This window comes from Vanacampus margaritifer, chromosome 1 (genome assembly GCF_051991255.1).
Source record: "Vanacampus margaritifer isolate UIUO_Vmar chromosome 1, RoL_Vmar_1.0, whole genome shotgun sequence".
Classification (NCBI taxonomy): domain Eukaryota; kingdom Metazoa; phylum Chordata; class Actinopteri; order Syngnathiformes; family Syngnathidae; genus Vanacampus; species Vanacampus margaritifer.
Window position 1 is genome coordinate 18,913,499 of NC_135432.1, and position 12,514 is coordinate 18,926,012.

At 39.9% G+C, this 12,514-nt stretch overlaps 2 protein-coding genes across 3 annotated transcripts; one reads left to right on the top strand and one right to left on the bottom strand.

Moving 5' to 3' along the window:
- Positions 1 to 126: 126 nt before the first annotated feature.
- On the top strand, positions 127 to 5,360 carry kiaa2013 (KIAA2013 ortholog). The gene is made up of 4 exons (XM_077580853.1): positions 127 to 240; positions 325 to 1,413; positions 3,532 to 4,385; positions 4,483 to 5,360. Exons 2-4 carry the CDS (start codon positions 456 to 458, stop codon positions 4,495 to 4,497), a joined length of 1,827 nt encoding a protein of 608 aa, XP_077436979.1. The 5' UTR covers positions 127 to 240; positions 325 to 455; the 3' UTR covers positions 4,498 to 5,360.
- A 322-nt stretch (positions 5,361 to 5,682) lies between these two features.
- On the bottom strand, positions 5,683 to 11,671 carry LOC144060920 (polyhomeotic-like protein 2). Of its 2 annotated transcripts, none has more exons than XM_077580867.1 (7): positions 11,353 to 11,671; positions 10,339 to 10,501; positions 9,965 to 10,043; positions 8,900 to 9,011; positions 7,946 to 8,072; positions 7,236 to 7,425; positions 5,683 to 7,012 (listed from the first exon to the last, which is right to left on the bottom strand). In XM_077580867.1, exons 2-7 carry the CDS (start codon positions 10,474 to 10,476, stop codon positions 6,858 to 6,860), a joined length of 801 nt encoding a protein of 266 aa, XP_077436993.1. In that variant the 5' UTR covers positions 10,477 to 10,501; positions 11,353 to 11,671; the 3' UTR covers positions 5,683 to 6,857. The 2 variants fall into 2 exon arrangements, with proteins under 2 accessions (XP_077436993.1, XP_077437001.1); XM_077580875.1 differs by having other exon boundaries at positions 11,454 to 11,670.
- Positions 11,672 to 12,514: the final 843 nt, after the last annotated feature.

Genomic DNA, 12,514 nt, shown 5'->3' on the forward strand with positions numbered 1-12,514 from the left:
CTATATTCCCGTAGTTTAGATTTGACATAAAACGTCATTCTGCGAGTCAGCCCTTCACACGCTAGATGGCGATGTTCAACGACTTTAATTACGATTTTGCTTTCCCCTTTACGACTTGAGGTTTTGCGACAGTTGTAAAAACCGGAAGTGTCGGATCTGCTGGCAGCAGTTTCTCAACAATTACATATTTGACACGTCAAATCAAACGTAAAGCCACGTGAGCTCATAATTGGCACACTGGTGAGTGTCGGACCAGATCTTTTGTGACTAATATGAAAGCAAGCACAGCGAAGCATTCTTCACAGCTTTGTTTCAAACTCCTAGGTACGTAGCCGGGCTAATGTAGCCTGTAACTAGCGAAGCCACTTGGAAACATGCTATTGGCCAGTGACTTTTTAACTGGATAAACTTGTCACGCTTAAGGATTCGGACTCTTTGCACATTTAAAGTAAACAATGTGGCTCCAGCAACGACTCAAGGGGCTACCCAGCTTGCTATCAAGCAGCTGGGCGAGAAGACTTCTCATCGGATTGCTCATCTTCCTCATTTTCTACTGGTATCTTGGAGCAGAGCGCAAGTGGAGGCTCTTTAGTGGCTCAGATATGCCGGGCGGGGTGGCTGGGCAGTGTCTTCAGGCGGAAATCCACAGATGGAAGTCTCTTGTGGACCGTGGGGAGGGTCTATACAGCACATCTCAGGAACAACTAGACACGCCCTTTGTATCAGGTAACGGCCATATCCTCATTGACACTGACTCTAACAAACTCTGGGTGGCGTCGTCTTCACAGCCCGGTTCGGCTCCGGTCCATCAGACCGAATATTCTCCCATTGTGGGCGTTCATCTGGAGGGGAAGCAGACCGAAGCCCGGGCAGCCATGATGTGGTTCCGGAAAGGATCTGTGCTGTCAGTTCGATGCGCCTCATTTGCGGCCGTGCAGCCATCACGGGACTGTGTCACCATCAGAGAAGAGTTTCTTGCCCACAGGAGTCGACATAACGTCTACCTTCAGAGAATCCACATCAACAACCCTTCCGACAAGTCGGCCACCTTCGAGATCTCCTACAACACCGTCAAATCTGGCGGCAAGTTCTCCACTAGTGTGGACAAAGTGGAGGACAAAGAGATCGTGCTCTCGTCAGGCAGAGTCCTTCTAGAAAAGAACCGAATGATGCTTGTGATGGTTGTCACCAAAAAGCTCAGCAGCAGGATCCAGGTTTTTCAGAAATCTGAGTACACTGAAATGATCCTGTCGGTCGTGAGGACTTCAGCGCCTATCGAGCCTTCCAAGCTGGAGGAGACTTTCACCAGCCTCCGGGATGATGCCAAAAAAGAGATGGGAGAGCTGCTGAGGTCTTCTGAGGACGATCTGGTCAGAGATCACCAGCAGGCCTGGATGGATCTCTTCATTTCAGGTAGACTTTTTCAAGCACTCGCTACATTTGCCAATCAGGAAATTGGTTTCTCTGTATTTTAGCCAATCAAAGTAGAGTACACTGATGGCCACCTCACCGATCATTTGCAAGGCACATCAAGACAAAGTAGGGCCCTTATTACGGTCTTCAAATAAAATCTTGAAGATTCCTGTTTTAGGCTACTGTTGATAGAAAAAGTAAAAAAAACAAAACAATTACACTATTCAAAACAAGCTTTTATTTATTTCTCCAGATGCAAAACAAGCTTTAAAAAAGCATTTCCAGCAACTTTTCCGAGCATCAACTTTGGCAGAAATAATAATGGGGGGAATTTTTTTTAATAGATGACTAAGACCAGTGGTGTCAGAGTCCGGTCCTCGAGGGCCTGAGTCGTGCATGTAGTCATGCAGGAGCCTGATAATGATCCTGATCATTGAACCAGGTGTGTTGGAGTAGAGAAACCTCGAAAACATGCTGGACTCAGGCCCTCGAGGACCGGATCTTGACACATGTGACTAAGACAATACTTCCTCTTGGTAAAATGTCCCTTAATCAATACATTTATGTAAACACGACCTTTAGTAGATTAGAGCAGATATCGAATATTGGTATATCTGACTGAAAATTCTATTGCATAATTAGATATTCGGATACAAATCAAAATATATATATTTTCGCTTTGTTAAAGAACAATTCTAAATACAGAAGACACAAAAAAAATAAAAAATTACACTTCATAATGAATGACCAACTTTTTAGATAATCACCTTTTTTTCCCTTCAATTTAAACTGCTAGAAGCACACTATTCTCTAGGGCTGGGATTTTAAAAAAGAATAATCAATATTGAATCGACTTTAATTTTGGAGCCTGATATCGTTTCATATAACAATGAATCGAATAAATCGATTATTTTAATATCTCTTTTTCCCATAAATTCCTAAGAAAATAGAATTTTAAAGGCAAGTTTTTGTATCTTACAGTACAGTTTTCTTAAAATGTACTGTTAACATAAATGTAAAAGTATTTTCTTACATTTATGAAAGACTTAGGCTTAACTTTATTCATCCCTTTGGGATGACTCCCTCAGGGAAATTTACATTTCCAGCAGCAATAAGCGCAAATAGGCACAGACAGGAAGAGCATCACACAGATGAAGAAAAAAATAAAATAAAAAAAAATACACACAAAAAAGACCTGACGTATTGCACTTTAGGACAATTCAGAATCTTTAATTTATATTTACAATTAATATTATAATTATCTTTTTTCAACATGGCCCCGGTTGATCTCTTTTGCTCTGCTGCTACCTGCCGTCCGTTTTTGTAATAACTACCATTTCTTCAACCGTTCTCTGCAATTGAGAGGCTGCATCAAAGACTTCTGTATGCTCTAGCATTTAAAAAAACGTATATGTATTTGGGATACTTAAAACATTTAAAATGTTAAAATTTAAAACATATTTATGAGTCAAACTAAATCATATAACCAGTTACTGCCGCCACAAAATTTGATTTGGAATTCAATGTTTGTTGAGTTTTTATCTTGTCCTTAATACTTAAGAAGTGTAATTAATCAACATCAGATTGAACTTAAGTGCATCAAATTGAATTGGAAAAATCTAATCGAACCGAACTCTTGTGAATCGAAATCGAATCCATTGAGGAAATTAGAATTGATACCCAGCCTTACTATTTTCCTCCCTATAAAGAATAAGATTCTAGACAAATCTCTCCCATAGATTTGGTCTATGACACAAAAAGACATGAGAACCACAGTAGCGAATTTTCCGTGGGAACGGTCAGCATTAACGTGAGTCATTTACATTAACATACAATTAAAACTGCCTTTGAAAAGTAAGCTGACAGCTCTTGCCAGTTTATACGGGGCACTTGAGCACATGATGTTTGACATTGCAGTTTGAATTTTCAATCATAACTTCAAATTTAATGACTTTTGTGAACTTTTCAATTGCCTCTGCAGTAACAATAAGTATGGCAGTAATCACCGTAAGCATTGTTTGTGTCACGTGACAAAATAATGTTCCAGCGTTCGGAATTTGCACCATACAAAGGCTGCATCAAGGAAACTCCCCATTGTGCTTGTTTTGTTTTGCGTAGGCGTGGAGATGAGAAAGATCACAGACTCGCACACGCCGTCGAGCCGCACGGTGAACGCCACCCTCTACTACGTCCTGTCGTCCTCCACGGCTCCCTTGTTGGAGCGCCGGCTGAGCGGCGAGGAGCGCGGCCGCCTGGAATCCAGCCTCAACTACGCCGACCACTGCTTCAGCGGCCACGCCACCATGCACGCCGAGAACCTGTGGCCCGAGAGGGTGAGCAGCACGGCTCAGATCCTGCAGCTGGTCACGCTTTGGACCCTGACCCTCCAGAAGAGGGGCTGCAAGGCGCTGGTGGCGGCCGGCGCCCACGGAGCCATGCAGGGCATGGCGCTCAGCTTCGGCGGCCTCCAGTTCACCGAGAACCACCTGCAGTTCCAGGCCGACCCGGACGTGCTGCACAACAGCTACGCCCTGCGGGGGGTCCACTACAACCAGGACCTGATCAACCTGGCGGTGCTGCTGGACGGCGAGGGCAAGCCTTTCCTCCAGGTGTCGGTCAAGCCGCAGGAGAAGCCCGTCAAGCTGTACGCGTGCGAGGCCGGCTGCCTCAACGAGCCGGTGGAGCTGACCTCGGAGGTCAAAGGTCACACCTTCCCCGTCATGGTCACCCAGCCCATCACCCCGCTGCTTTACATCTCCACCGACCTGCGCCACCTGCAGGACCTGCGCCACACGCTGCACCTCAAGGCCATCCTGGACCACGAGGAGCACATGGCCAACCGGTACCCGGGCCTGCCCTTCCTCTTCTGGTTCAGCGTGGCCTCGCTCATCACGCTCTTCCACCTTTTCCTCTTCAAGCTCATCTACAATGAGTACTGTGGCCCCGGGGCCAAGCCTCTCTTCAGGAGCAAGGTATAATAGCACAGGACTGACAACAAATCAATGATTGCAAACTGATCTTTGTTTTTTTTATGTGTGTGTGTGTGTGTGTGTGTGTGTGTTGGCACAGATTTCCAGGTGTTGAGTTCTCACGTGGCTCACTTTCATCACCAATATGACAAATGTTTCGTCTGCCCCTTAACCTTTTCACGGCAACAGTTTAAATGCACTTTGTGGGAATTAAGGAATGTAAAATGGGTGACAGGAAGTTCATAGTGCCACACCACAATTGAAAAGCATTCTGGTTTGTTTGCATTTCGTTTGACAGCCAAAAAGATAGATTTTTTTAATAAAGAGCGTTTGGTTGGATCATTCACTTGCGTGTTCTCAAAAGGCAAATCGATGTTTTCCGCTTTTGTGTGTAAGGTGTCCTGAAAATCATTAAGCATGCAAATTGTAAATGAACACAGGTGCCCCATGACATTCGAGATTAGCAGAGCAGTGAGCCCAAACGAGCTGGAAATCAATTGTCAAGACAAACATGGTGGTTAATGCCGCTTTGAAAAAAATTAAATAAAAATACGCTTGACTTGATGAAGCAGACTTAATGTTTGTCTGCTTAAGTCAAAGCCAAAGCCAGATTTTCTTGTTGGCAAGTTGCAGAGGTTCCTGAGTTGCAGATTTTCAAGTCATTTGATGACTCATCAAACCTTCATTCCCAAAAACAATGATATCAACAACCAAATAAATTATTCTGATATTATCTGATGTTCAAATGAAGCGCGTTCCACGACGACGGAAATAAAAGCCACCTGGGAGCGTCGATTTTATTGCGACTGCGCAGTGCAAGCGATGTCATACATGTACGACATGTTAATGTTTGTCGTTGTCAAATGTTCCATGTGAACTCATCCTCTCACCTGCTGACAACTTTGCCACGTTTTGGGATTTCTTTGCTGTGTGTTGATGTTTTATAAGGAATCATTCAATTAAATTAACAAGAAATGACTTTGCTTTGCTTCTCTCATTTGGTCCATCAAGCCACACACGGGAACAATTTGATTTTCATCTTTTCATATATTATGTGCACATGTAGTCAAACATTTTGTTTTCTACACAAGTATTTACTGTCTAGTATTTGACTAAATTCTCTTTCACCTAATCTGGTGTTGCAGCTGAACAAGTGTCACGTGGATTTCTGTAGCACAAGTGAGAATATTCCGTTTGAATTCAGGCTGGTGGTAAAAATCATGTGAGCATGAGAAGCCTTTTTTGTTTCGCGTAAAGCGTGTTCTACTACAAAAGGAAAGACAAAGGTGAAGGTTAAAAATGTAATGCGTCACTTTATCGGCTTTATTTTCTTGGGGGGCTACTGGGTACATTATTTAGTTAATGTTCATTGAATGTTTTTCTTGTATATGGAATGCTTAGTGGCAATCTGCTGTTGATATACTGTTTTCTTTTAAACTGACATGATTGTTAGCAACTGTAGGGGATTGTCCATTGAATCAGAAAATTTCACTATAGGAAAATGTGCATTACAACATCAAACAGAAATCTGCAGCCTAAATGAAAAAAACATTTTTTTTTTTAATAAAATGTGATCAAGTGAATGTTTTAAATCCCAACAGATTGCTGTATGGATAGTGACAGTCTCTTGACAAACTCAAGCCACAAGTCCTAACAAACATTAACTTTCAAATCTTAGAGATATTTCTAAAAGTGTACAAAAGGGAAAAAAACAAGAATGTCATCACATTCGTACAACCTGTGGCAAAAATGATGGAATCACCAGTCTTGGAGGCCTTTTATTGTTTTTCAGGATTTTATAATTTAGTCATCAGAGTGGGCGCTTTGCACAAATCCACTACTTCCTGAACTCAGCACCACTCCTTCATTTCCTGCATTTCATGATTGAACAGATTAATCCAGGTGCGCCTGACCTCAGTAACCACAATGACAATGGCCAGACACACCTGGATTTATCATTTTATCCAATCATGAAAGAAAGGAAATGAAGGAGGGGATTTGTGCAAAGAGCCCATTGAGTGATTCAATAATTTTTCCGTCTAAACAAGTAACTTACTGACTACCACGTTTTTTAATTTCTTTGAAATGACTTAAGTTTTGTGTCATGTCTGTGATCTACCCGTTTTCACAAAATTAACTGAATGAACATCCTCTGAGACGGGTGATTCCATGATTCTTGCCTGCGTAGTGTAAAAGTGTCCGTCTACAAACCACACCAAAAGCTCTCAAACTGCTCAACACCAGCTGTTCTCTAACAAACACACATCTCAGCTATTCTGCAGTTTGTTGAATGGCTCAAAAACTCCGGTGCATAAAATCACTGGTTTTAGAGCAAAAATGTCTAAACAAAAAAAAGAGGCCTGACTAACCTTTGAACTGTGATACAGTGGAACTTTTGAAAGTAACCACACACTTGATGTAACATTTCAGCATAGGATTGCTTGCGCAACTTCAAATGTGTGCATGAGAGATGAGCTACAAGTCTTTGAGCATGCCAATTTGGGCAGCGATCTTGAGTGCAGGTCCAAGTTTGATGTTCATGGCCCCCATAAGATGGTCCTCCTTAAGGAGGAGGAGAGCCTGGCCGTCGATCTCGTGCGAACGAAAGCCCTCCGCGATCTCCAGACAACCTGCAGACGCAAACGCTCGCCTGTGAGGATACAAGCACGGCTCTGACACACACACACACACACACTTCAATACATTTTTGTATAGTTGAAGAAATCACATTTTAAAAAAGTCATTTCTGGTGTGCACTTACCAACAATATTTTTACACACCTGATTGACAAAAAGCCCACAAATGTGAAGGAAGCAAAAACAATTGGATGCAAAAAGTGACGGCGGGCCCCACCTGGCAGAGAGCAGATGAAAACATAAACGTCGTCCACGTTCCACTGGCCGGGGTCCCTCGGGACGTCGGTGCCTTGTGCCCCGGGCCCCCATTGGTCTTGTTTGTAGCTGGACAAGTCTGAGCATTGGCTGGATTCGCCCTGTGCCGGGTGAGTCACGGGACCAGCGGATTTGCGCACGCAGGACGATGTCTGAAAGCAGAAAAGCTGCTTTCAAAAAACCTCTGTTCATCTCCATCAGGTAAAAACTGACATACGAAGACATTGAACATTAACTCGTTCACTGCCATTGACGGCTATAGACGGCAAAAATTCATTTGAACTATTTCTATTAGTTTAACATTTTTTCTACTTTTGTTAAGAGTATGAACCCCTTTTTTTTTAATTATTGTACATTTAGAACAGATAAAAAATGTGTGATTAATTGGGAGTTAACTATTGAAGTCATGCGATTAATTACGATTATTTTAAATAATCTTTAAGTCACGTCAGGCGATTAATTTTTTTAATTGTATTTAATTGCATAAGTTCAATAGTTAACTCACGATTAATCACACATTTTATATCTGTATTTCTAAAAAAAATATATAGGTTTTCGTACCCTTGTTCACAAAAGTGGAAAAAAATTTAAACTAAGAAATAGTTCAAATGAATTTTTGACGTCTATAGCCGTCAATGGCAGTGAATGAGTTAATAACCGAATCTGACTCACCTTGTCTTTAAACTCCAAACTGGAGTTTTTGCGTTTTTCATTGAGTGCTCTTTGTTTCTTCATGTCCTCTGGGGTGGATTTGCGGTGTGGGAAGAGACCGACTCTTTTTATGCATCCTACATTGTATCTAGGGATAAAAAAACACTCGGGTGAAGTTTTGACCACTAAATCAATCATGATTGCTCTGTTTTATTGTTAATGCAATAATGTCTGCTTGCACTAAAACAATTATTGTCAGTGGTTTGCCCACATTTCCTTATTTACATTTATTTCCTTATCCCATTACTATTAACTCATTCACTGCCAATGACGGCTATAGACGTCAAAAATTCATTTGAACTATTTCTATTAGTCTAACATTTTTTCTTTCTTTTGTTAACAAGAGTATGAAAACCTAAAAAAATATATTGTACATTTGGAAGATATAAAATTTGTGATTAATAGTGAGTTAACTAGTAAAGTCATGCGATTAATTACGTTTAAAAATTGGAATCGCCTGACGCCCCAAATTTTTTTGAGAATGTTTTCTTTTTTTTATTCATTCCCTGTCCTGTCATTGACGGCTATAAACATCAAAAATTAATTTAAACTATTTCTATTAGTTTAACATTTTTTTCCACTTTTGTTAACACGGGTATGAAAACCTACAATTTTTTTATTGTACATTTAGACCAGGTATAATTTTTTTGGATTAATCCTGCATTAACTAGTGGGAGTCATGCGATTAATTACAATTAAAAAATGTAATCGCCTGCTGCCCCTAATTTTTTATCTTTTTTAAATGAATTTATGGCAGGGAATGAGTTCATATTTATCATTCGTCGCTCGAGGCATGCACCGATAAAGATTTATTTGGTGGAGTCAACGGCCGAAAAATCTGCTCAAAACTTTCGTTGGAGTAAGAAGGCAGACTAAGTGGGTCGATCCTTTGTCAGACCACTTACTACTACTTACCTTTTAGCACATAGTGTCGAACAGAACCTCTTGGACCTTCTGAAGAGGTACGCAAAGTCCACCTTGCCACAAAGCTCGCAGGTAAGCATGGGCTCTTGTCGAGCCTTCAAATCTGATGGAACAGGGAGAGATGACAAGTCAGACATCTACGGTATGATACGCTCCTCGACCGTCACCTAAAGTATTTATAATAGAATAACAAAAAAAAGCATTCGATGAAAAGCTACGATGCAGAGACTCTAAAAAAATGTCAGGGTTTCTGCAGGTTATCAGCAAGTATAAAATAATGCTTTTTATGCTATTTTTAATGCAATTTTAAACAAATTTTACCCCCACGCCGTACTGTGTTAATTAACATAAAAGTGGACAAATATGGTCACCAAACACAAATGTGCTTATCTCTTTTTTCAGCCATTCATACAGTAATTTATAGTAAGTAATTCATAGTTATTTGAAGCTAAAAAGATATATTAAACAGTTTAAAGCAGTGCAAATCATTGAGTCATATATTTGTGTTGAGGTCATTTTCTGTCACTAGGTGGAATTAGTGTTCCATGTTGTACGTTGTTGACAGAAACAGGATGTTTTTTGTTTGTTTTTTAATTCAGGGCAATGGGTATTTGGAACATTACAATGAGTCAGCAGTCCCACAAATGTAGTTTAAAAAAACAACAACAACAACAAAATCACATGTATTATTGCTAAATTGCATTACACCTGTATGACTCCTTTGTATGTTAAATAAACCATAAACAACAATGCTTTTTACACCAATTAATTATATTTTTAACGCCTCAGGACATCGCAGTTAATGCTTTATAATGTTTCAATTTGAGCAAAATCCATTTAATGACTTTTGATGTTTTTTTAATGACCCCCTGAAACCCTTTTTTTTTTCAACTGGATTTTAAAGTATTCTCTCGTCTCATTTTTTTTTTACTTGCCTGTATTTGTCAAAAAAAAGAAGAAGAAAAAAGTTATGAACTAATCTAGGGGAAATAGCGTTCCAAGACGAGCAGAAACAATGAAACCATTGAGCCATTTGGTTGGGAAACTCAATGTTACCCTTTGGCGGAAGCCCGTTCATTCTTGAGTCTGGCGTGTGTCTCCTGAGGCAATCAACTGAAAAGGAAGGACGTTCCACCTACAGACACAAAAATTGGCATTTGTCTTGATAATTAGTCATACTAACACACAATAGGACTGACTGTACACACATAATGCGTGTATGATGCTCCGATGTTTGTAATAGAGAAAAAAAAGAGCAAAGACTGAAATAATTTCATAAATATTGAAATTCAATAAACAATGACACAATGATCTAAATATTTATTTAATATTGTCACTCCGAGCCCTCCAGTCTTACCCTTTCTGTTGCAGCATTAATAAATCATACATTCTTTTTGTGTGTGCGAGTGTGGCTCGATCTGAGCACTCACAGGAAAAGGCTCAGCACCCTCCTGGATAACAAAGCCCTCTATTAAATGGGTCAGGATGTGGGATTGAACTACAGCCTGGGCTGGCTTGCCTTCTCCTCTGTGTCGACTACTGTTTGTATTGCCATTCCCTGCGGTCATGACTGGAGCGCAGGATGCCCGTCACCTGACAACATAAACAGCATCACATGCACTGTTAGTCAAACTTAAAAAAAAAAAAAAAAGTTTTTAATAAGGAATCCCCCCCTCTCCCCCCGCTCCTAGTGTGTGTGTGTTTTATTTATTTCATTGTTTTTTGTTCATGGCCTAAAAGTTTTTCATCTGTAGATTGACTATAATTCTATTTCATAAAATGGATAGATTGATGTTTTATATATATATATATATATATATATATATATATATATATATATATATATATATATATATATTTTTTTTTTAATTTATTTATTTATTTTTAACATACAAATACATAATTATGGCCATTAGCGTAGGTTAATGCTGGACATTACGTCGTCAGGTGACACAGAACTGAAGAACGCTGTTACCGCCGTAGTTACTGTTTTTTTGTTGTTCATTTTTAAAATATTTATGTTTTATATATTCATATTTAACTATTTTCATGCATTTTTCATTACTTTACTACTACGTGTTGTTAGCTAAAGTTATTGACTAGACTACAATTCGTTCCGATTTGCGTACACGTCGGGATTAAGTTGGCCGTATATGGAAATGGAACTCCGTCTTAAACTGAGGAGCCCTCATTTGTTTCAGTCGTTTATTCTGAGTGCAACTTGCCGTGAGTTCTGCCATCATTAAAGCACCATAGACCTCGAATCTTGTGAATACAATGATCGCATGAATAGACAAGATAAGCAAGCATAATTATGTGTTGACGAGGTTTTTCTAGTTGCACGTGCGAGCTCCACAACATTAAAGGCTACATTTCCACGGCCGTGCCCCCCGATAGAACGCAAGAACTAAGGAGTTGAATGAACTATTTCTGTCCGAACCCACCTTTGGACCACTTGGGGAAAGAGGCGCCCTCCGGGTTAAACAATGGGGAGTTCTAGGGAAGAGGACCCCTTTGTTCTGCGGGCGACGTTTCATTCACTCACCCGTTCCTCCTCAGCCAACACTCCTCCGAACCCAGCCGAGAGAACTGCGGCCCTAACTAGTTCATCATTTCTTAACGTACATGGCTTCAACTTAGAAAAAAAAGTGCAACACAACTCTTCAACGGGACACGAGCCGCTGTCGCACAACAACACTTGCATTGGTTTATACACGCGCGTGCCTCATTCTGAACAACAACAGACCGCCAAGCATCACTTCCGGTTTCAGCCTCCAAAATAAAAAGCCAGACGAACTTGAACCGTCAGCATCATTTGAAATGGCTGAAACGCACAAGTAATGACATTAATAAGTAAATACACAACGTATACAGTAATATTAGGGACAAAAGTCCATCAATAGTCGGTTATTCAAACTCAAGGCCCAGGGGCCAGATCTGACTTGCCAAATTCATCACATATTTGTTTGTTGTCCAATAAGCAAAAAAAGCTTCATGCTTCTTGCTAAGTATTAGTTTTCAGAAAATGTAACAATAGTTTAGTTAGTATACTTCAAAATTTGGTTGTCACGCTTCCATGATTTCTGATTTCAAATTGTTGTTTAAAAAATGTATGTACTGTAACAACAATAAAATGGTGTTCTTATTGCATGATGGCTGGTTGCATATGTACAGTATATTATTCTCATATTCACAACAGCCCTCTGGGGAAAATCTTTATCTTTAGATGTTATGCTTTTAGTAATGCATATTGGTCAAGTTGACATTTCTGCCAGCTTAAGTACATAGTGATTCCTTTAGGAACAGGATTTTATTAACAAGCTGAATGTCTACTGTTAAGCAAATATATTTATGAAAGGTTTTTAATTCAATTAAATGAAATTTCATTATGGACATGCAAAGCTTGACAACACCCACCTACAAACAAATGATTAAAATTCTGAAACATAAGTGAAAATACCAATTCTGCGACTACTATTTCATCTTCCAATGAAGAAAAAGAAAATTCTGTTCATAATACCAAGCCAATGAAAACATCAGAGGGTTTCTTAAGGGTGTCTTCCATAATAACAGGTTAGGTAGCAATTTCAGGCACTCATAAGAAAT